The sequence below is a fragment of the Penicillium argentinense genome (genome assembly GCF_028826775.1).
Source record: "Penicillium argentinense strain IBT 30761 chromosome Unknown utg000010l_segment0_segment0, whole genome shotgun sequence".
Classification (NCBI taxonomy): Eukaryota; Fungi; Ascomycota; class Eurotiomycetes; order Eurotiales; family Aspergillaceae; genus Penicillium; species Penicillium argentinense.
Genome location: NW_026622669.1, coordinates 335673 through 358422, shown reverse-complemented (window position 1 = coordinate 358422; position 22750 = coordinate 335673). Strand labels below are relative to the sequence as shown.

The window sequence follows — 22750 nt, the reverse complement described above, 5'->3', positions numbered from 1 at the left end:
GTCGGGCTCATAATATGTTATAACGATCAAGAAAGAACGAAGGGAGAACGGATCTCGAGTGTATTGAGGCTATTCAGATGCATAAAGAAGAGAAGGTCTATCTACACAACAGAAGCAAAAAAACCTCCCTGGAGGCGGTCCAGTCTAACCGGATCGGGACAAGACGGACAGCGGGAACCGAATCCTCACAAAGACCTCCCCGATTAATCTTATTTCTCGGACTCTCTAATCTGTTGTTCGGTTCGTTCGAGTATCGTCTTCTCACCACGTAATAAGCAAAGTCTGGTGACTACGATCTGACATTGACTGGATTATTATTACGGTAACTATGAGATCTCACTAATTAAATGCCTATTTACAAATGGTTGTGCCATCGAGATAACTATTTATTTGTACTCTTCATTCTCTGTCTACTCTCACTGCAAAACATCCCGGCCACGAGTAATGAGCATGGTGATTTTCAACTCTCCTGGCAATTTACGGGGCAAGCTCGCTAATACAAAACAGTCGGATCCGAAGACTGGAGTCCGACACATGGCTAGTTAGTCATCCGAAAGCCTGATTCCGATGTCTCAAGTCGACAGCTGACCGCTGTGGTAGCAACTTCTCCCTTTTGGCTTTCTTCCATCCAGCAAGTCTTCTTTCCCCTGTGTTTCCTGTCCGTATAAGGCATACCAAAAGGTTTGATTACCCTGGCGTGACAGGTGAAGAGCGAGTTAGATCTCCCGCTCCAACATCACTGTGTCCTGTCTTGCGGAAGCAACAGCAGTTCGCATTAGCTCACTCTCTTCAAGTCCCTGTACGTCTCCGAACTTTTCGTCCATCTCCTCCAACGTTTTGCCCTTCGTCTCTGGAACTAATAGTAGCGCCCATATTCCAGCCAAGAAGCACCATACCGCAAAGAAGACGTATGTCCGATAGCCTTGAGTTTCCATCATTGGGGGGGTAGCCACCCCGACGACGAAATTGGCCAACCAATTAACGCAAGTGGATAGGGCGACCCCCTTTGATCGAGTTGATGTTGTGAAGACCTCCGAAGGAAGCGCCCATCCTAGAGGAGAGTAGGATACTCCAAACACGATAATGAAACAGAAAGCGAAGGCGACACATGCCCATCCTGCTTCTAGATGAGCAGGCCAGTTGTGCGAGTATAGCGCGCTCAAAATCGCAATGATGATGTAGCACGTAGCACAACCAAATCCGCCAATAATGGCAAGAGGCCGACGCCCAGCTTTATCAATGGTTGCAATGCAGATGAATACTCCAACCAGCTGCAGGATATTGAAAATCCCGGACATGATCAATGACATCTCATTTGACTGTCCAAGGGACCGGAACAAGGTAGGCGCGTAGTAAATGAAAGCGTTGATCCCCGAGAATTGTTGGAAGAACATCACACCCACACCAACAGACGTCCGGCGCCAGTTTTTTTTGCTGAGTAGGTCCACCCAGCTGTGCAACTCCAGCCTCCAGCCCTTGACGCCGGGGTGCTTTCTTTCTTCCACTAGGCGCTGGAACTCAATCTCGGCGAGGATGCCGTGATATTCAGCCTGCACGCGCTCATCTGTAGATGGGAGGTTTCGGAGCTTGGCCAAGCTGATCAGGCAGTCCGGGCGGCGGTTCACGAGAGCAAGCCATCGGGGAGAATACGGGAAGAGATGGATACCTATGCCCAGCAATGTGGCTGATACCATCTGCAGACCAAGAGGTAGTCGGAAGGAAATACTACCGTCTAGAAGTCGAGTTCCGAAAGTAATCCAGTACGCTATGACGACACCGGACACGATTGAAACAGATTCCAGCACCAGCAATGTTCCTCGGAGGTTTGGCGGTGAGATCTCCGAAATATAAAGGGGCGCCGTCTAAAAAGACAAGTCAGCATCTTAAGTCGACACGCTCACATAAATAGGGAGTAAATACCATAGCCAACGTGCCGACTCCAATACCGCCAATTGCTCTGCCAGCGACCAACATCGCATAGTCCTGTGCAGCTGTCTGAAGAATAGCACCGATATCAAATATCACCACGACAGTACTCAATGCCCACTTTCTCGATACCTTGTCGGCGAGGTACGGCATAAACAGACAACCAACGAACGCCCCTAGCAGCAGCATTCCTGTCATGAAACCGGTGCCAAATGCAGTCTTAGTTTCTGGAAAGGCCACATGGAACTGATCCATCACGTTGATTATAGAGATGACTCCCTGGTCATATCCGAACGAAAATCCACCTAGGGAGGCCAAAAATGCAGCTCCGAACACATAACCGGATGAGAAGAGACCTCGGACCCCATTCGGGCCGTACGCCACGGCCGAATGGCCGAGCGCATCTCGCGTTTCAGCGGTGGTGACAACGGTGACATCCTCATGTTCCGAGGATGAGGCAGCCAAGGGCTTTCCCATTGCGTCTTCGGTCATTATGGAGGAATTGAAGAGTAAAGAATTTTTTTGCCGTAATGCTGCCTAACAGAAATGACTCTTTAGGTGAACAGCGCAGATTTTATAAGGTACACCCTGATGGGCAACCTGGGGCCCCAGATGTGGTTGAAGTCTAAATTCGACTAATGCTGTCGGTCTGGGGAAGACAGTTGTCCCCACATGTTTAAGTTTTGAGAACACGGCGTTTTGTTCAAAAATTACCGCATTTGGGAATATGCGGCGAAAGTACGGCGAAAATCCAACGAGATCTGCCACATCAACCGTCGCTTCGATTTAGCCTGCTGATGTCGAGTCTTGAACGAACTCGCGGTTATGAGCTTGCGTTGAATGACAGGCATAATATTAGACGTTGCGATGGTCCGGGCAAGATGTCACCTAATTTTGGGTTCGACGGCCGGGGTAATTGTATTTTGATTTCAATGTGTTTCCAGATCCTGTTGACAATTCACTGCACTGTATGCGGCGTTTGGGTGAATCAAGTGGGCTTGAACTTGCTAACGCTGGATTAATATTGCCGTCTAGGATTTCAACATCTGGAATCGGATCAGCCATTGTCTGGAGTCTTTCAAGCAACGAGTAACGACGGAGTAAGCATCATACGGGCAAACTCTGCGGTTTTTCAATGACTCGCAATAATTGAAAGTTGAAACTCATCTTCGCGTCCGACAGGACATGTTGAAAGAAGCTTCGCTTATCTGGGAAGTCGCCGCCGCAGCGGATAATCTGACGTCAAGCGCCTTGTATTTTGTTTATTCATCGAGGACCACCAATATTTATGGAAATTACCCAAAAGTCAATAGAACATTGCTGTTTAGCGTGGGGTGAATTTCTGCCCATGTTTCAATTGCGGGGGTGGCAAGAGTAAGATTCAAGTCCTAGCCGCAAAGACATCATAAGGTTGTGGCGAATTGTGAATTCATATCCCTCCCCCCACCCCCAATAACCGTTCCAATTGCATCCATAAGAGAAAATGGTTAGCTTATACCTTATCAACCAGCTCATTCTCTCCCTTCAGTGATGCATGCTAACTATATGATGTAGCAACTTGATTTCACATTACACGGGCTTTCAAGCAACCGGAATATGAGGGACAATTCCTATTATTGATTCCTATTATTGAAGGTCTCGTTGAACGATAGTGGAAATCATATGCATACCACCTCATGGCATTCCTAGGCGTGACACTGCAGCAAGCCTGGGCTTGTTGCAGGCTATCAAGGAGGCCGTCTTTCTATTGAAATTATCATGGCAGTATTCGCCGCTCTCGCACTGTTCGTTGCAATGGAGCTAGCAGTTCTCATATTTGCGACCTTCCTCTACAGATGCCAAGTGTTGGAGATTGGCATGTGGTAATTCCACTTCTAGGTGCGCCACAGTACTGTTTCCCACGCTTTCGCTTCTTTGCATCGGTGTGCGACCGACGAGTCTCACCGTTCCTCCGCGTCGATGGCTCGTTCTCCATTAGTCGTCGACACCGTCCGTGACGAAAGCCAGTGGTGGTCCCTATTTCGGCTGAACCTTTCCCGCATCATCATCGTCGCCACTGGCCTCTGCTACTGATACCTTATTTGGCCGGGATGGTGCATGACATTTGGGCGGTTTCCCTCCAGCTCTCGAACTTCAATATCCTAGTTGCCGTACTGGGCGGCTTCGTCTCTCTCTTTGGCATCGTGTCGTATCTCCCAAAGGAGAATTATTATCTCTCTGAAGCTCGTGAGTTCCGGCTACTCCTCCGCTGATTGCCAGGCCAGTCGCCGTTGCTCTCCCGTAGTAAAATCTCCTATGGCTGGGATAAGGATCACTGACTCGAGAGGAAAACCAAGTTATTTCGCTCTTAGTGGGCGTCGGCTTTGGACCAAATGGGGCAAACTTCATCCGCCCGAGGGACTATGCTGAGTGCAACCAAAAAGGAGTCTCAGTCATCGAGTGCCGCGACAACCTGAACGCCATCACGCTCAATTTCTCGCGACTGGTTTTGGGCGTCCAGCTGGTTCTCGCTGGCGTCCAGCTCCCCAGCAAGTAACTCAAGATGGAATGGAAGTCGGTGCTGCTGCTTGTCGGCCCTGGCATGACGGCTATGTGTAGCCACGAGCCTGCTGGTCTGGGCTTTTGCCAGGACGCCGAGCTTCCTGCACGCGCTCGCCGTCGGCGCATGTGTAACACCAACTGATCCCGTGTTGTCCGCCGTCATAGTCAAGGGTAAGTTCGCAGACCATAATATCCCCAAGGCTTCAGAATCTCTTCATTGCTGAGTCGGGCACCAACGACGGGCTCGGCTACCTCTTCTTCTTCTTTGCACTTTATCTCATCAAGTATGTGGGTTCGGGCGCCGCCGAAGACAGCGCAGGTGATGCCATGGGCCTGTGGTTCGGCTTCACCTGGGGATATACAATTATCCTCAGCGTCTTGTACGGCGCTGCGGTGGGCTGGGTAGGCAAGAAGTTGTTGCACTGGGCAGAGGAGCGCAACTACGTCGACCGCGAGAGCTTTCTCGTCTTCGCCATTGCCCTCGCTCTTTTCGTCTTGGGTACGTGCGGCCTTGTTGGTACCGACGATGTCCTTGCCTGCTTCATCGCGGGAAATACATTTACATGGGATGATTGGTTCCGGCTACAGACCAAGGATGACTCCCTTCAGCCGACAATCGACATGCTCCTGAACGTCACTATCTTCTTGTGGTACGGCGCCTACCTACCGTGGGACCTTTTCGGTGATAACAATGTCATCTCGACTTGGCGCCTCGTAGTTCTTGGTCTCCTGGTTCTTCTCCTGCGACGGCTGCCTTGGGTGTTCAGCATGCACAAGTGGATTCAACAGATTAAAGAGGTCAGACAGGCCATTTTCGTGGGGTTCTTTGGACCCATCGACGTCTGCCATCTTCTACCTGTTTGTGAGCATGGAGTTTATTGAGGAACATTTGAGTGACGCGGACGGTATCCCTCGAAGCGATGTCAAGGACCTTGGTGAAACAATTCGAGTCGTCGTCTGGTTCCTCGCAGTCTGCAGCATCGTAAGTCACCCCTATTCATCCCTGTTAGCAACCGGAACAGCTAACCTGCGTAAGGTCGTCCATGGTCTAAGTATCCCTCTGGGAAAGGCAGGATACCTCGCGCCTCGGGCCTTTGGCCGGGTGCTGAGCGAGACTCTGAGCGATGAGCCGCGCGCGGTGAAAGCTCGGCGCAGGATCCCGGTTCTGGGAAAGTACCTTGTTAGAGAGCGTCGCGACCTTGAGTCCAGGCACGTTCAACGTACTAGCGTAATATCGCGCCCGTTGGACCTTCGTCACCCTCACTCGGAGACAAATACCTCGGTTGATTCATTGCAGGCAGCTGTCGTACCGAGTCGCGAGAGCCATATTGAGGTCGACTCGCGGAGTGTCACCCAGGTCCCAGTTCAGCGCGAGCGGGAGATTCCGTTTCGTGACGAGACCCAACGGCTGAATTGATGCAAATAAGGTACTTAATGGCTGCCTAGAAAGCAGTCATGTTTAATAGCCGGACATACTGTTGTGCAGTCCATTGATAAGGAGACAAGGAGAGTGCTGTATTAACTGCGCGGCTACGGAGTAGTTCGCCGCCGCAATTATAATTGCGCAGATAAGGACTGTATCCTTTTCACACCTAACCATCCATGTCATGTTTGAGCACGACGGGAAGCTACGCACATCACCTCATCGTACAATCGCCCTCCATCTATGTTGGATTGAGGGTGTCTAAATCCATGCTATCACATGAAATGCCGTGCAGCATGTATCTGCAGTCTCTGTATCTACCGGAACCCTAACTTTTTAGTACCATTTCCCTACCTGATCGACAGGCCTTCTACCCTATCAGTAGATAATCTTTACGGTGCGGCGCTTCTTACCAATTACGTCGGGTGGAAAATGCCTTCGGCGATGGAAACCCTCTCGAGAAATTACTAGATTCGGAAAGAATTTAACGACACTATAGAAGCGTTGCGGCGCGATCCCCCACCCGACCTCCGTGGGCTCAATGTAATTGGATCTTATATGCGGCATTTTTAGCAAAGTACCTGCAAAGCAGCTCATTCGAGGAGCCCCGTGGTCCACCATCGGCGACGATTTGCAGGCGGCGATTCTCGGTTCCCTCATCGGTCCTTGTGCGATACAGATATATCGAATTCGGATAGTGTCTATCATATGTGGGGAAGCCTGTGGTCGCGCCGACTGGGAGTACAGATCTGTTCCGGAAAAGGGATCCCAAGTAATAAATAACCCCGATCACCGATGGTGCAAAGTCGCAATCTACCGGTTGACTAGACTTTGGCATACTTCTATCACTCATACTCACTCTCTTCATTGCCTACACCGCAACGACCACCACCGCGTCATCGAATACGAGAACGTCACCTCACTACAAACCCTGGACCATGTCATACGTGGACCGCCGTGTCAAGTTTGCGCTTTTCGGCCTCGGCCGTCTGGGAGTCATTCGAGCTCACATCCTCGCCTTCCAGCAGCCTCGGATCGAACTCGTCGCTGTCTGCGATACAAAGCCAGGCACTGGCGAATGGGCCACAAAGAATCTGCCCTCGTCTGTCAAGTATTTTTCAGACCCCCAAGAATGCTTAACGAACAGCGGCGCCGAGGCCATCCTCATCTGCACCGCGACGGCCACACACGCACCCTTGATCCTGCAGGCCCTTGATCTAGGCTTGCACGTCATGTGCGAGAAGCCTGTCTCCGTGGACATCGCTACTACCAAGGCGGTGATCGAGAAGTCTGCTTCTAGGCCTGAGCTCAAGTTCCTCGTTCCCTTCACTCGCCGATGTAAGTAACAATGGGTCTCGCGCTTTGTTAAGTTCAGAAACTTACATGCACCAGATGACAAGTCCTACTGCCAGGCTAAGGCCTTGATCGACAATGGAGACCTAGGTGAAATCCACGCCGTTGAGACGACTGGTATCGATCAAGCAGATCCCAATGGTAAGGCCTAATTCCCTTTCCCTCCCCCTCCCCCCGCTGGGTGGTGTCCTGGTCGTTGTCTTACGAATAAGCTGATAGTCTGACCATTCTCTTTAGCCTTTTTCGTGTCCTTTTCTGAGCAGTCTGGTGGCATCTTCCTTGATTTTGGCATTCACACCGTCAGTCCTAGTATTCATCCTCTCACTCACTGTATAATCTACTGACACGACACTAGGTTGATGCCGGAAGATACCTCTTGGATGTTAAGTCAGGCCTCACGAACCCCAAGAAGCAAGTCAACAGAGTCATCGCCTTCGGCCAGGTGGCAGTCTACGGAGACTTAGCCAAGTATGGCGACGCCGACAATGCATGGGGCCTGGTGGAATTTGCCAATGGCAAGATTTTGAAGACTTACCTCGGCCGCACGCTGACCAGTGGTTTTGAGGACACGACTCGATTGTGTGGCACCAAGGGACATTCGATCATCAGCGCTAAGTCGAACGTTGAGATTCGTGACAGTCGTGGTATTCGCACACAATCTGTGCCGGATGCGTTCACTCTCTTCGATGCGACCTTCCTGACTGACCTAGCCGAGTTTGCTGATGCGGTGCTCGATAACAAGCCTTTGACCTGTCAACCAGAGGATGCCTTCGAGGCGGGCAAGATCTGTGCTGCTCTCCAGTACTCATTCCGCAAGAACGTGCCCGTATACTTCGACGACAATGGTCTACCCATTATGGAGTAAGGCATGAAGCGATTGTATATAGATCAAGATAGAAAATCGACCAAAGATAAGTATACTTTAGCTCAATTTTCGAGGCACGTTAAAAGATAGAACTTGAGTCCATAAACGCCGCATTTATGGCTGTGAACATGACTTTTACTTGTTCGGTATGGGCTCGATCATAACCTGCAGCGCACTTTCAGATGCATCGCCCGACCGAAACTAACTTGGCCCGAGAATCATTGTCTGGGGCCCATTGCATTGATCAGTTCTATGCTGCCGCAACAAATTCGAGCACAGAACCGCAATGGCAAGCCTGACAGTCATTGGGGCAAATGGAGCTGCCACGCACCACGTCGGTCGCATTCCGTTTCAGGAGACGGCATTATCTGTGGACTTTATCCGTCATTACTCTGCCGATTTGCACTTAGACTTCCGTAGAGTCTCACGCTCTCCGTTGCCACTGCTTTTTCGCCGTCCTTAGACAAGGGTCGGCTTCGTCCGAGTTCCGCCGACAGTTCATTGTGTTGTCAGATGTGAATAAGTGGCTTTATCAGAGCCACTCAAACCCTAAGGGGCAATATCGGGCGAACCTCGCCGCACGGCACATCCAGAAATAGCAAGTTAAGGATGAAGGCGTGACCAGATGCAAAAGGGGTCAATCGTGTGGGGTTGGGCCGTGTCCAGATGTAAAAGGGGTCAATCGTGTGGGGTTGGGCCGTGTCCAGTTATGTGTTATGACTAAATACGGTTAAAATGCGGCGTAAATTTCCCGATCCAGGGATTTGAGTGAACTGCCTTCTCACCGGACTTACTATAGATATAAGATACATAGATCATTCAGTATTTTGGTCGTTGAACAGCGTAAATCAGCAAATCTGGAACGTTCGACTTTTTCGCGAGATCAGGCTGTGAACATTGCCTAAAGGGCACCTTTTCACCACCTTCCCCGTCATCAAGAGAAAATGGCACCTTACCTTCAGGAATCCGCTGGCGCCGATCCCGTCTCTAAGACTAACCTCCAGTCTGAGAGCGCGGTGCTCAACCACGACCAGGTCCCCAAGCCCGTCGCGGACGACTTCATGTACGATTTCAAGCACAACCACAGTCTTCCCACTACCGGCATCTTAGGCGTGGAGATCCCCACCGATTGCGATGCTCAGAAGGAGGCGGAGGGCATCGTAGCCGGTCTCTCTACCGCCACATCAGAGGGAGATGCGCAAGCTTTCGCTGGGCTGTTCCTCGATTATGGTGAGACACTTCACAAACAGAATCCGAAATCTCGACTTTAACTGACCTCGGGTGTACAGGCGTGTGGCGTGACAAGCTCTCATTCACCTGGGACTTCCGCACATTCAACTTTAGAGACGCCATCTTAAAAGCCGCTACCGACCTTTTGCCTCGAACCAAGGCTAGGAATTTCAACTTCCTCGAGCCTGCGCCTTCGGTGTCTCGCCCTTACCCTGACTTCTGTCAACTACAATTTGTTGTATCCTTCGAGACAGAGATTGTCTTTGCTTCGGCCGTCATCAATGCAGTCCTCACTCAGGATGGCTGGAGAATTTATACCATGCATACTGTTGCCGAGAGCCTCAAGCATTTTCCCGAGCAGGCCGCACCAGATGGACACATGACCGGTATCACTAGCTGGGAGAGTCAGAGATTCGAAGCCGTCAACACTGTTGACCCCGAGGTGCTGATTATCGGTGGTGGTCAAAAGTAAGGACCGATATATATGAGTTCTATGATATAATTCTAATTCATTTCTACTAGTGGTCTCGCTATGGCAGCGCGTTTGAAGGTTCTCGGTATGGAAAACCTGATCATCGAACGCAGCGATGAAGTCGGAGATATCTGGAAGAATCGTTACGAATATCTTTCGTTGCATTTCCCACACTGGCCCGATGCCCTACCATACTTCAAATACCCTCAGCATTGGCCCACATATACCCCGGCTCAGAAGCAGGGTCTATACATGAAGTGGTATGCTTCCGCTCTGGAGCTCAATGTGTGGACCAAATCGGAGGTTGTGAAGGCCGAACAGGACGCCGAGGGCAAGTGGACCGTTGTAATCAGCAAGGAGGGCAACGAGACTCGTACGCTGCATCCTAAGCAACTCATCATGGCCACGTCGCTATGCGGCGTACCTTCCACCCCGGCCGTGCCTGGCATGGCTGACTTTCGGGGCATGATCCGTCACTCTAGCACCCACAAGAGTGCCCGTGACTTTGTTGGAAAGAAGGTCTGCGTCGTCGGTACCTCATCCTCGGGATTTGACACAGCTTACGAGTGCGCCCGCCTGGGAATTGATGTGACCCTCCTCCAGCGGTCACCGACGTATGTCATGTCTTTGACCCATTCTGTTCCTCGCATGCTTGGAGGTTACGCGCCCGACAAGAATGGCAATCTCCCCGATCTCAAAGTACAGGACCGTCTTATGTTCTCTACGCCCGTTGGACCTGGCGAGGAACTCGCCAGGCGCACCGCTAAGGTCCTTGAGGACCTCGACAGGCCGATGCTCGAGGCTCTCAACGCTCGAGGTCTGCGAACATGGCGCGGCCAGCGCGATACTGGCAACTTCACACTAAGTCAGACCCGGAACGGTGGATTCTACTTTGATGCCGGCGCTTGCGAGGAAATTATCAACGGCAACATCAAGGTGGAGCCAGGATTTATCGAGAAGTTTACCGAAGACAAGGTGATTCTGAACGGCGGCCGTGAAAGAGAGTTTGATCTAGTTGTCTTTGCCACCGGCTTTTCGAACACGGTCGACTCAATTCGAGCCACTCTTGGTGAGAAGATTGCCAGCCAATGCGGACCTATTTGGGGTATTGATGAAGAAGGCGAGTACAAAGCTGCCTACAGGGAGACGGGAGTGCCCAACATGTGGATCATGGTTGGTTTCCTTCCAATGACCCGGTATGCCTCCAAATTGTTGGCTTTACGACTGAAAGCTCTGAAGGAGGGCATTTCTCCTCCCCCTTACAAGATTTAGGTTCCATAGATGAAATAGATTGGTGATTGCGCATTCAAACAATTGTGTCGTAGAAAGGCTGGGTTTTTATTCCTCGACTTTGTGGATTTATGACTACGAATATGAAAGTGCAGGTGAAGCACAATGAGGTATTTCTGGGGGACTTGGTTGAAGAATCTTAGCGACTTGATCCTCTTCGCAAGGAACTGCGACAATCGTCAAGGATGAGAGACGGGTACTGGGCGAAAATTTCTCACCGCTTCAGTATAAAAGTGATGTATATAGGTCAGAGCCAATTTCACACTTCTCTATTTTCACTTCTCCTATGTACTTTGCCATCACTCGCTGTGGGAGAAAGAGAATTCCCACTGTATTGTATTCTATTTTAGTCAGGACAGCAGGGTTCAGCGATCAGCAAATTTCATCATTTACCATCTAATCATCTTTTCGGTCTGTAAAGAATGACATTTCCCATAGAGGATTGTACGATCCTATCTAAATTTGGGGACCTTACTGGTTGTACCAGTCATCGAAACCGAGATCGCATCCAAACAGGGGCGTGTTGATACGCTTCGCCTTTCCTTCTGCAGCCAAGCCATCCAGAACATCCATATGCTCGCGGGAGAGAGAGATGACTTGTTTGTTGCTCAAGATTCGAGTTTCTTTAGTAGACTTGGGCAGTACGACAACGCCCCTGTTGACATGGTAGCTGATGAGTACTGTGGCGGGTGAAACATCATACTTCTTAGCAATCTCCTGAATTGCGGGATCGGACATGAGCGGAGCACCTCAAAACGACCAAGTTAGCTAGCGTTACCTCATGGAAATCCCACATAGCGCGTCAAAGAGGACTTACCTTCAGAGCCAAGTGGCGAATACGCCTCGAGGAGAATACCATGCCTATCGCACCACTCCTTCAGTGCGTGTTGAGGAAGGAAAGGGTGTAGCTCGACTTGGTTGACAGCAGGGACCACGGTCCACTTCTTTTTGAGCTCTTCCAGATAAGGAATCGACCAGTTGGCCACGCCTATCGCCTTCACTTTGCCGGTCTTGTATACCTCCTCCATCTGGCGCCACGTCTCACTCTGGTCCCAGGATCGGTCGACGGATCGTGTGCCATCGGGATTGACTGGTAGAAGCGCGCTCGACTCGTTCTGTACGTACAAGTTAGAGTTAGCAATGCAAAAGTCATGATGGAGGGACACATCAGAGTGACTTACAGGAACAAGTCGGACTGGCCAGTGGATAAGCTGATTTTTGTGTTAGCCGAGTTATCGACAGCCATGCCGCGTTTGCCCAAAGGAGAGGAGGGTTAATTTACGTAGAGATCGAGGTAGTCCGTGCCTAACGCGTCGAGCGTCTTTTGGAGACCTTCCGCGACATTGGGCTGGTGGGTGTTCCACAGCTTGCTTGTGATGAAGATGTTTTCGCGAGAGACACCACTGTCTTTGATACCCTGGCCAACTTCGTGCTCGTTTCCTAGCTATCACATTAGACCCCAAGATCCTGCTTGTTTTCGCCGTCACATCTCACCATAAATCCTGTGATTTATTAGCCAAGACTATGCTCTGCAAAATACACATGGGGTTCTTACAATGCCGCGTCAATGTGACTATATCCGTTCTTGAGCGCGAATGAGACAGCTCGGCGTACCTGGCCAGGTTCAGATCTCCACGTGCCTGAATTGTCAGCAAAATTTGCAGAAAGGCCGTCAGAATCCAGTGCTTGTACCATACCGAGTCCCACGGCGGGAATCTGGGCGCCGGTATTCAGCTTGAAATGAGTCGGGGTCGCCATGCTCATTGTGGTGAGGGGTGCGTGCGGTAGTATCGGGAGACCTAAAGTATAGGGGACCTTGGCTTTATGTTACACTTTCAGGGTAAATGCAGGACGCGAGAAAAGGTATGTAATTGCTGCCCTTTCTATAGTTTAGGATCTGGTCTGTTGTCAACAGGTATATATAGTTAACAATTAGGCCGATGCTCTTTTTACCTGACGGGGCAATAACTGGCGAAGTCCCACAGGCTACCCGCCTTTCCGGTTCCACCCGCTTGCGTAATGCGGCGCGACATTCCGGATAAGGTAATTTTCGTGTCAATAGGGATTTAGCAATTAAGACACTTTCATGAAACCATAAAAATGTAGCCCCACGTGGCGACGAATTTCGCGCGGGAAGCCGCCTAAAATGGAACCTACCGATGCGGGGATGCGGGGTAAGCGCATACTTAAACCGCACAATGCCGTTAATGGGAAGGCGACGCCGCTTCTAGTGTCACACGTATCCACCATTCTTATTTCCAACTATCAAGAAGGCTACATTGAGTCGTGTGTTTAGCATGCCAGCGGATACCCTATTGGCCAAAGCACCTTGTTCGAACTGTCGAGGTACAATCCCCGCTCTCTTGAGAGGGACCTCTGCTAATAATCGTGTCTAACAGCATGTCATCCAAAATGTAATAAAGGGTCTTGAGATGTTTGCGTGTGTATATGGAATATACTAAATATTCTACTGCAGGTGATAAGCGAAGACCTGTGTGCAAGCGATGCGAGACAAAAGGATTGAACTGCAAGCCCGTGCAAAGGAAGGCAGTCTTCCGACATGGCTCGACAGCAAACTTGGGCGCGAGTTTTGCTGAGGGTCAAACATGGGTCAATAGCAAGCCAAAGACTTGGAAGGTTCTTGATCATTCATCGACAACAAGCGTCCCACAAGACACGGCCACACCCACGCCGAATGAGATTGCGCCTGACCATGAGGGTGACTTCAACTCAGAGTCACCGCAAACAATAATGCATGATGATGACGTAAGGAGGAGGGCATTTCAAAATGCTCATATTCTTGCTTTATCTTCACCGGCGTTATCGCCGATGAGCGGACGTTTTCATGCTGAAGATAGCGACATTTATACCCAGACGGGTATTCCTAGCACTGGGCTGAGTGCCAACTCTGAGGGAATTTCAGACAGATCTTGGAGCGCGAGCACCGCTGTCGAAGATAATGTTTTCCCGCCCTCTCCTAACGATCATCTCGCACACACGGCGTTTGGGGGAATCCAGGAATCTTGCTTAGTGCGGTACTTCATCGAAGAGCTATCACCATGGGTACTGCTCGTTGTTGTATCTTTGCATTCCGAAGACTAATGTGACACAGTTTGATCACGCTGACGATCGACGCCATTTCCAATTGGTGGTCCCTGGCCGGGCCCGACATTGTCCAACTCTTCGTTATGCTCTATTTGCGGTGTCGTCACGGCATCTGTGCCGTCTGCCACGATACAAGACAAGACATGGCATTATATACCAGGGACAATTACTTCCACACTTGACAGATTCCAGCGCAGTGGAATACATGCTAAAGTGCATTCCGGGCCTCGCGGAATTCCCAAGCATTCAGGATCCGACACATCAAGAAAATATCATGGCTGCCGCTATCATCTTACGTCAATACGAGGAGATGGATGAAGAGAGCAACGAAGGCAGAGTTGACGCGGAGCATTATGACGAACGAGTCAATTTCCTAGCCGTCACCCAGAAGATCATCGACTCAATGATTTCGTCCCCTCTGGACCATTCGCTTGCCACTGCAGCGTACTGGATTGCAATACGAATGGAGATATATTATGCGTTGACTAGGGAAACGATACCGCATTTACGATTTGATTCTAACAATTGGCGCAGTTCTTCAATCGCCAATAATATGATCACGTTTGTTGGTGAAGTTGCCCAATGGCGCTGGGGCCAGAAATCACCAGAAGAATGGAGTGAGCATTATCAACACCAGAAATAGACGACCTTCTAATAATCTTGCTAGCTCAACTAAGTCTCAAGGAACAGAAACTTGTTCAAGAATCCTCAGGTGCAATGGAGCCTATCCTTGAGCTCAAGGCAAATCGAGCCAATGGCCAAGTATTCCCGACCGTGTGGTACGGCTTGGATGTGCAGGCGACAGCAGTTCAGCATCTCCAGTTGGCTCAGATGATTTTGATTGCTGAAAACCCACAGCTGGAGTGAGTTTGTTATAGAATCGTGCGTTTCCTATTGCAAACTAATGCAAATTTATCTAGGAGAGCAAGTCGCTCTGCGCATCGTAGAGTGGAGGCTCGTGTCCGATCTATCGTTCTCAACCTGTGCGGAATTGCCTTGTGTCATTTACGGGTCCAACCATGTCTGGTCAATGCGGTCATTGCGATTACTCTATATGGCGATTACTTCACGGAGGAAGAGGAGCGCCACGCATTGGTCGGCATCATTAACCAAACAAAAGACTTACATGCCTGGCCGATGAAAAAGCCCTATCTAACCCTGCTAGAGCGGTGGGCAATGGTGGATACTGTAGAATCGTGAATGTCATTATTGAAAACTAAAATAGAATCGCATTAATTCGCAGCTCATGCCCCTCAAGGACTCTCGTCAAGAGATGCACCAACATCATGTACTTAAACTCTAATGGCCCTAGTGCTAAAGGGGAACAAATACGGAACTGCCAGCAATATGCCACCTCTCGCCGTTTGAAATTCTTATTACAAACCTTCGAGTCCAGCAGTTTAATATTAAAGGCATACGGAAGTTGGAGGCATCGCGTAAACGATATTTATTTCCGAATGGAATAAAGACGGGATTGTGGGGATGTGGGCCTAGTCACCTTTTTGTTCACCTCCGTTGGCTCTTGTTGGCCATTGCTAAGTTGCAGTCCGCATAAACGATCAGTAGCTGTAGATTTCGTGATAAACCGGAGTGAAGGGTTGGTTTCTTCATTGAGCAGGACGAATGATCAATTTTATCCGAAGAAAGCATGGTGGAATTTAAAAGATTAGGAGCCGCAGCGGGTCGTAAGCGTGCGTCCTCCTTTTACGTGCAGAGAAACGTGGGATCCAGAAATTTCCGGCGCTAGCATCCTTCAGATCCAATACAGGTAATTTCTCAAGATACAGGCCATTATGTACCAGGCCTATAGCAAACTATTTAGCCCAAAAATTGAAATCACTTCTAGATTTATGCCCCAGAAATTCAATGAACTAATAAATGAATGAAGCCACAGATTCAAAGACTTGCTCAAATTCTTTTTTAGAACCTGAAACTAGCCACTCTGACGGTCTTGCATGCGAGCCAAATTCTTTATGTGCGCCATACCGCCTGACATTCCTCCCTGCGTGTACCATGTAGCCTCCAAGAACCCCGATCCGAACATAGCGTGAGGCGAGGCGAGGAACAGTGTGCGATGGATTCTAGATGGCCATCCAAAACCCTACTAGGTGGCTCTCGGCGATGAGTAACCATCGAAACCAACCTTCCCAGAATAGCGAACTCCAGCCTCAGCTTGATACTGTAAATCGTCGGTTTCAGAGAGACTTGGAGATAGTAGAGGTTCGCGTACTCCAGTACTGGGACAGGGAGATCCAAGGCGACGACAATGAGATTTATCAGCAATAGTTGACTCATGATTTTCCTTTGATAACCACCGCTCTCTGGGTTGAGTTGCATCAGTTTTAGAACCTCCCAGATGTATAAGCTCGAAATCAGGAATTCCTGGACACAGAACCAAGTCAGCTGCAACCGCTCCACAATCTCGTATGCACCGTTCCATGTTGGCGTTTGTATGTATGCGGATCCGAAAGTTGTGCTCGTGATGAGGGTGGTGAGACACACGGCACTGATAATGACCATATAGAGGACAGTGTGCAGTGTTCGCTGGTTGTATAGGACCAAATGGAGTCGAGAGTATAAACGAGCGATTGGCCTGGCACCATGAAGTAGAATCCAATAGACGACAATACTAATGCGAGCCACAAGGGTCCAAAGGCGTAAAAGTGTAGGATATTACCAACAGAGGTGGAGATGACACCGCCGCTGGAGAGTAGTAACGCCCAAAAATAAAGCCCACTGTAGCGGTCGTCAACCCAATTTCGAGAACGACTGTATACGTCGGACATAAAGACCCTATCGTCGTCGTGGGAGCCTCCTTGCTTCCCTCGACAATTTCACACTATATGGGTTATGTAAGGAGCTCCATGCGCCATTGTATACCATATTATCTTGAATCGTTCGCACTCCTTCCAACCTGGTCTACTTTGCTTTTCTATCCTCGGGGGTGGAGTCTTCTCATATATATGAATCCGCTCAGTTATTAACATTGAATGCAATGCTTGGCTTGTCAACACTGCGCCACGCATGTGCCACGCATGTGCCACGCATGTGCCAAAATCGTGGAAAGAGACTCTTGCCAATTTATAGGCTGAAACTATACTGCGCGTCCAAAAGCACATCTCATATCTGCAGCATATAGTAAAGATATTGCAAGGCACTTCATTCCGTTTCCAAGTATTCTTGCCGCCTAAGATATTTCATAGTACCTGCTATCATCACCGTCACCTTTATCTCCATGACTCGTGTTATAAATCATGTGATCCTCCGTTCGCTTTATGTGAGCTTGCTCCGGCCTTGATGATATTTTAATCCTTCCATAAGGTTAAATCTTCTACTTTTCAACTCAAGGTCTCCCCTCGACACTCACGTATCACGACCTCCTGTACTACTAGTCAGCGAACACAACAGATTCGCATCTAGCCGGCTAAGTCGGTACTTCTATAATGACCGCGAAATGGCCTAAAATGAGGCAGATCTGCTAGGTCCATGCAGGAAACTCCGTCGATATATATTTCATTCCGTCCGAGTCCATGCCCAGCACAGATGCTGTTCGAAATCCTGCGACTTGGCACCTGGCCTCATGGCCACCATGACCGATTTTCGGGGTGAAGGGAATCGTCTAAGCAGGCTTGCCTAGAATTTTTCTGCAACTCGAGAATTAGTATGCGTGCAGTATGGGTCTTTTTTTTACGTGGTGCCTGCTTGGCTCCGATATTCGTGGATGGACAACTTTTGAAGTCTGGCAACGCGTCAGTGTGACCATCTAGCAGGATATATATATTGGCATTTCGCCCATTTCGACACATGTAAAGCACTCAATCCAGACATCAAATTACAGAGGATCGAAATGCTATCCAAAAATTATCTTCTTGCGACCGTGGGAATTTTGGTCGCGAAGGGCCTGGCAACTCCGATATTCCCATTTGGCGGTCATTCGGTGGTGAGTTGTCGATTCCCACGGCTACAGATCATCATTCGTGTTTGGAGCTCACATCGATAGGTTCAATACTGCAAGGACCACTGGCCTGTAAATTGTCACTATGAACGAATCCGTGAGAAACAGTGCGTTAAACTTAGTCATCCGTAAGTATACTCCATGAAAGTGGCAGAGATGAAGGGAGGTCGGGCGTCGCTAATCGACTGCAGCGGCGATGTGCGATGGATCGCGGGTCTAGACAATTGCTGGCTATATAAGTACGTTCCTCTCTCATGACCGGATAATTCAAGACTTTCACAGTGTCCTAACAGACACTCAGCAATGACAAATGTACAGGGAATGGAAAGGAAAAATGCAGTCTGGATATTTTTCCGCTGATCTTCGACTCGCCATTTGATGGGAAGGCTGTCTACTGCGATTGAACAAAGGTGCGAAATCACGGCTACCGGAAAATCACCAATCAATGATAATTTAATTTCAAAATCAAGCCAATTCATTTACGTGACTTGACATGCTAGCAGTAAATCAAAGCTCCGTCAACCACGCATGGGCTTGTCGGCTCTTAGGAGGCCCCATTAGCACGCACACACAGTTATTTACACCTCTGACTCTTCAGACTTCTGATCGCCATCGGAGCTGACATCCTCCAGATGGCTGGTATCAAACATCGACTCACGCATGAACGGGCTGCGCCGCCGAATGTCCGGCCCCTTGAGAACCAAGACAACCGGGACAACCGAGAGCACCACGCCGACGAGACCCAGAAGAGTGCCCGCCCAGCCATAGCCCAACGTATCAAACAGCTGGAAAGAGGCCAGAGGGAGGAAAGCACCAAAGGAGTTACGGCCGAGCGAAGCCGCCGAGAGGGCCGATGCTGCGTACTTTTCATATGCATCGGTGAGGTAGTTGACGACAGCCATGTAAATGGAGTAGATGCCCACACCTGTACAGCCAATGCCGAGCGTTGGTACAATCCAGTGAATCGACCCGTCGCCGACACTGGCCCATCCGTACCAGAACAGCCCACCGGCGAACAGCAGACTACCGGGGATAGAGGTGTACAGCCGGGCTTCAGGGATGGGCTTACCGGGATGATCGCAATTGCGACTCGCCGAGCTGAGATAAATCCAGTCCTGGAGGGGGTTTACTACCGTTCCAATCACGGCTCCGACGGAAATCGCGAGCTGGACCAGGCCAGTGGTGAATGTGCCCCAGCCCTATATAGTTGTGACTGAAGGTCTGGCTGACACTGGAAAAGAAGAGGAACAGAATCCCCCAAGCGAAGCTCACCCAGAGCGTGAAGAAGGTGACGACTGGCTCGGTGAGCAGCATCCGCGTGGGTCGCTCGAAGGAGACCTGGACGAGCTTCCACACGTTGGTGGTGTTCAGCTCGGATTCTGAATAGATCGGACGGCCGGTCTCCCGGCGCAGCTTCTTGGCGCGCTTCCGCAAGATGACATCAGCACGAGTCTCGCGAAGAATGAAATAGAAAACCGGGATGAGGCCCGCGTTGTAAATGATTTGGATATAAAAGATCCTGCTTGCGGTCAGCCGGGCTTTCGAATAGCATACCAAATCTGTCTTACCAGCGCCAAGGATCCTTCTTGTGGATCTCCTGAATCGCCGAGCCGATAAAGGGACCCAGTGCAATTCCAACCACACTGGTGAATCCGAAGAGGGACATGGGGAGACTGCGTGCTTTATCGCCATACCAAACATCGCTGATGCTGCCGCCGACGATGTTGATGGACACGGAGGAGGCGCCGCCGCCGAAGAAGCGGGTGACCACCAGCGTCGCGAAATTCTGGGCAAAGGCCGAGGGGAATAAAGAGACGACGAGGATGAAGTATGCGACAAAGTAGCCGGGCATGCGACCCGAGGATTCGGTCAGTGGGACGAAGATGAGGGGCCAAAAGGCGGCTCCCATGTTCCACGAGGTGGTGGCCCAGGCCAGGTTTGGAAAGGGCTCGTTCTGGACATGGAAGCGCTGGGCCATGTAAGTATTGCCGGCGCCGTACGAGCCGGCGGGCAGACCGGTCAGGATGGAGCTGCGCGAAGTCAGTATCCGAGTTCTGTGTCTTGAGGGGATTCCATTGTATCGGAGGTTGCTGAACTGACATGAAGCAGATGGTCACTGTAAGGACCCATTTGTAGGTCTTACTCCAATTGAAACTGCACGCCATTAGTATCTCTTCTGAAAATTGTCTCCATTGATGATCGTTTTGATGTCCACGCACGGGTTGTCGGGGTCGTTGGGTCCATCCCACGTATGGATTTCAACGTTTTCCTTGTCTCGCAATGGATGATGACCAACATGGCCGATGTGGGTGTCCCGCTGGAAGAATGAGCGGACGCTATATCGATAAAGGGTTAATCTGGATGTCGGCGTCGTCTTATGGTCATAAATAATATCAAACGACCTACCGAGACACGAAGGAGTCGTTGAATTGGTTGCTGTGCAGAGTACTGGCTGTCGACGAGCGATGGAGAATCTCGCCGGTCGAGCTCACGCGCAAATGGCGCACCGGCTGGGGAGTGGTTTGTGGCGGTACCTGCGGCGGCACCTCGGGCGTATTGGGATTCGAATCCGGCATGCTGTCGCGACCCTAGAAAACCCCTGATCGATTTGTTGAACGCAGGCCACCTACTCGCAGTCGCACTCGTAGTCCTGTTGGCCGCCTCTCGATCTGGGCCACCCTAACTCATATTGCCCTGTCGTTGCGAGTCTCTGACTTAACGAATCTCTCCGGAGTGCCTGTCTAAGCGTCATGGTGGAGGTGGATCCATCGCGGACAACGGCTCGACCCTCCAGGCCCGGACAGCGAAAAAGCTATCCCCATCTTCGAGTGGAGGCTAGCAATTCGTCCATATCATGGAACAAAGAGTACGCAGCCGTCGCGAAGCAGCGGTGAGGGTCGACGAGGGTTGCGAAGTAGGTTTGCCCCGGTTGCGCGGCGGTCTGCACGACGCCCAGCCACCGCCGGCGTTGATAGGCAGGCGGCCGGCAGATACCCTCGAGGCACATCGTAGATGGCGCCTGCCATCTTGGCCGAGCCTAAATTTACCATCGCAAGATGCGGGGTGTGATTCGTATGTTTTTGGGCTATTTTGATCACCGCTTGATGTTTTCGACGTGAATCAATTGTACAATGGAACATTGTATACTTCGTGGATCCGGCAGGTGGGGGCGATCGCCGATAAACAAGTGCTGTACCTGCTTCTCTCTGGGCGCATAGCACGATGCATGGGCTGATCAGAGGGGAATAGACATTGCTGACACCCGAAGCAGTACTCCGAATCTTACTCGTAGTTTCGAGATGGCCATGGAATCGACAAATGGAATAGTGTGTTGTCCGGCGGCTCCACACACAGTCATGACATCATGGCCGCGACCGTCCGACATGCCAGACGCAGCGCTCCTCTACGAGCTGCCAATGCAAGGAGTGAGGGGCTACTGACTAAAGAAAAGAAACAATTCAAACAGGACTAGCCCCTCATACGAGATTCGAGCCGGCGCAGCCGGGTTGCAGGTGGAGCGTATCACATCCAGCGCGCGCCGCCAGGATCGGCCGCTTATGCCGTCATGGTTGGAGGGGCAGACGAGGGGGAAGAACAAGGCATCTATACCCGACGAACCTTGGAAGCTCATTACCTCACTGTCCGCAGCGCAGCCTATTTATTCGGCCTCCCCCTCGGCTCTTGTAGTTCAGTATCCTCCATCCACCTCAATTCTCTCCCACCATAATCCACCGCCACCACCACCACCACCATGCCTATCCCCGTCCCCCAAGCCGATAGCCTCAAGGACCTCCTGAGCCTCAAGGGCAAGGTCGTTGTCGTCACCGGTGCCTCCGGCCCCCGCGGCATGGGTATCGAGGCCGCCCGCGGCTGCGCTGAGATGGGCGCCGACCTGGCCATCACCTACTCCTCCCGCCCCGAGGGCGGCGAGAAGAACGCCAAGGAGCTGTCGGAGACGTACGGCGTCAAGGTCAAGGCTTATAAGTGCGACGTCGGCAAGTGGGAGTCCGTCGAGGGCTTCGTCAAGGCTGTGATCAAGGACTTTGGCAAGATTGATGCGTTCATCGCCAACGCTGGTCGCACCGCCAACAGCGGCATCCTCGATGGTTCCGTGCAGGACTGGGAGGAGGTCATTCAGACGGATCTCAACGGCACCTTCCACTGCGCGAAGGCGGTGGGCCACCACTTCAAGGAGCGCGGCACCGGCTCGTTCGTCATCACCTCGTCCATGTCCGGCCACATCGCCAACTTCCCCCAGGAGCAAACCTCCTACAACGTCGCCAAGGCTGGCTGCATCCACATGGCCCGCTCGCTCGCCAACGAGTGGCGTGACTTTGCCCGCGTCAACAGCATCTCTCCCGGTTATATCGACACCGGCCTGTCCGACTTTGTCGACCAGAAGACCCAGGACCTGTGGAACTCGATGATCCCCATGGGCCGCAACGGCCAGGCCAAGGAACTCAAGGGCGCCTACGTCTACCTGGTCTCCGACGCCAGCACCTACATGACTGGCAACGATCTGCTCATCGACGGCGGCTACTGCGTCCGGTAAACCATTCTTGTGTGTACATAGCGATACCAAAACCTGTC

General features: G+C 50.9%; 8 protein-coding genes across 8 annotated transcripts; 5 read left to right on the top strand and 3 right to left on the bottom strand.

The window, feature by feature from the left end:
- Positions 1 to 716: 716 nt before the first annotated feature.
- On the bottom strand, positions 717 to 2418 carry N7532_009842 (sugar porter family MFS transporter; the record flags this gene model as incomplete). The annotated part of the gene is made up of 2 exons (XM_056622333.1): positions 717 to 1862; positions 1921 to 2418. 2 exons carry the CDS (start codon positions 2416 to 2418, stop codon positions 717 to 719), a joined length of 1644 nt encoding a protein of 547 aa, XP_056469749.1.
- A 1598-nt stretch (positions 2419 to 4016) lies between these two features.
- Positions 4017 to 5884, top strand: N7532_009841 (uncharacterized protein; the record flags this gene model as incomplete). The annotated part of the gene is made up of 5 exons (XM_056622332.1): positions 4017 to 4152; positions 4278 to 4458; positions 4668 to 5228; positions 5275 to 5449; positions 5504 to 5884. 5 exons carry the CDS (start codon positions 4017 to 4019, stop codon positions 5882 to 5884), a joined length of 1434 nt encoding a protein of 477 aa, XP_056469748.1.
- Positions 5885 to 6828: 944 nt separating this feature from the next.
- Positions 6829 to 8108, top strand: N7532_009840 (putative NAD binding Rossmann fold oxidoreductase; the record flags this gene model as incomplete). The annotated part of the gene is made up of 4 exons (XM_056622331.1): positions 6829 to 7228; positions 7283 to 7384; positions 7481 to 7542; positions 7599 to 8108. The coding sequence occupies 4 exons, from the start codon at positions 6829 to 6831 to the stop codon at positions 8106 to 8108; spliced, it is 1074 nt and encodes a 357-aa protein (XP_056469747.1).
- Positions 8109 to 9052: 944 nt separating this feature from the next.
- Positions 9053 to 11082, top strand: N7532_009839 (flavin-containing monooxygenase; the record flags this gene model as incomplete). Its single annotated transcript, XM_056622330.1, has 3 exons — positions 9053 to 9338; positions 9398 to 9806; positions 9861 to 11082. 3 exons carry the CDS (start codon positions 9053 to 9055, stop codon positions 11080 to 11082), a joined length of 1917 nt encoding a protein of 638 aa, XP_056469746.1.
- Positions 11083 to 11571: 489 nt separating this feature from the next.
- On the bottom strand, positions 11572 to 12864 carry N7532_009838 (putative glycerol dehydrogenase (GCY1); the record flags this gene model as incomplete). The annotated part of the gene is made up of 7 exons (XM_056622329.1): positions 11572 to 11849; positions 11918 to 12215; positions 12282 to 12311; positions 12383 to 12540; positions 12595 to 12602; positions 12656 to 12740; positions 12798 to 12864. The coding sequence occupies 7 exons, from the start codon at positions 12862 to 12864 to the stop codon at positions 11572 to 11574; spliced, it is 924 nt and encodes a 307-aa protein (XP_056469745.1).
- Positions 12865 to 13929: 1065 nt separating this feature from the next.
- On the top strand, positions 13930 to 15405 carry N7532_009837 (uncharacterized protein; the record flags this gene model as incomplete). Its single annotated transcript, XM_056622328.1, has 4 exons — positions 13930 to 14163; positions 14213 to 14822; positions 14873 to 15068; positions 15126 to 15405. The coding sequence occupies 4 exons, from the start codon at positions 13930 to 13932 to the stop codon at positions 15403 to 15405; spliced, it is 1320 nt and encodes a 439-aa protein (XP_056469744.1).
- Positions 15406 to 18738: 3333 nt separating this feature from the next.
- On the bottom strand, positions 18739 to 20736 carry N7532_009836 (uncharacterized protein; the record flags this gene model as incomplete). Its single annotated transcript, XM_056622327.1, has 6 exons — positions 18739 to 19359; positions 19391 to 19679; positions 19729 to 20190; positions 20261 to 20314; positions 20380 to 20496; positions 20567 to 20736. 6 exons carry the CDS (start codon positions 20734 to 20736, stop codon positions 18739 to 18741), a joined length of 1713 nt encoding a protein of 570 aa, XP_056469743.1.
- Positions 20737 to 21911: 1175 nt separating this feature from the next.
- On the top strand, positions 21912 to 22712 carry N7532_009835 (SDR family oxidoreductase; the record flags this gene model as incomplete). The annotated part of the gene is made up of 1 exon (XM_056622326.1): positions 21912 to 22712. The coding sequence occupies one exon, from the start codon at positions 21912 to 21914 to the stop codon at positions 22710 to 22712; it is 801 nt and encodes a 266-aa protein (XP_056469742.1).
- Positions 22713 to 22750: the final 38 nt, after the last annotated feature.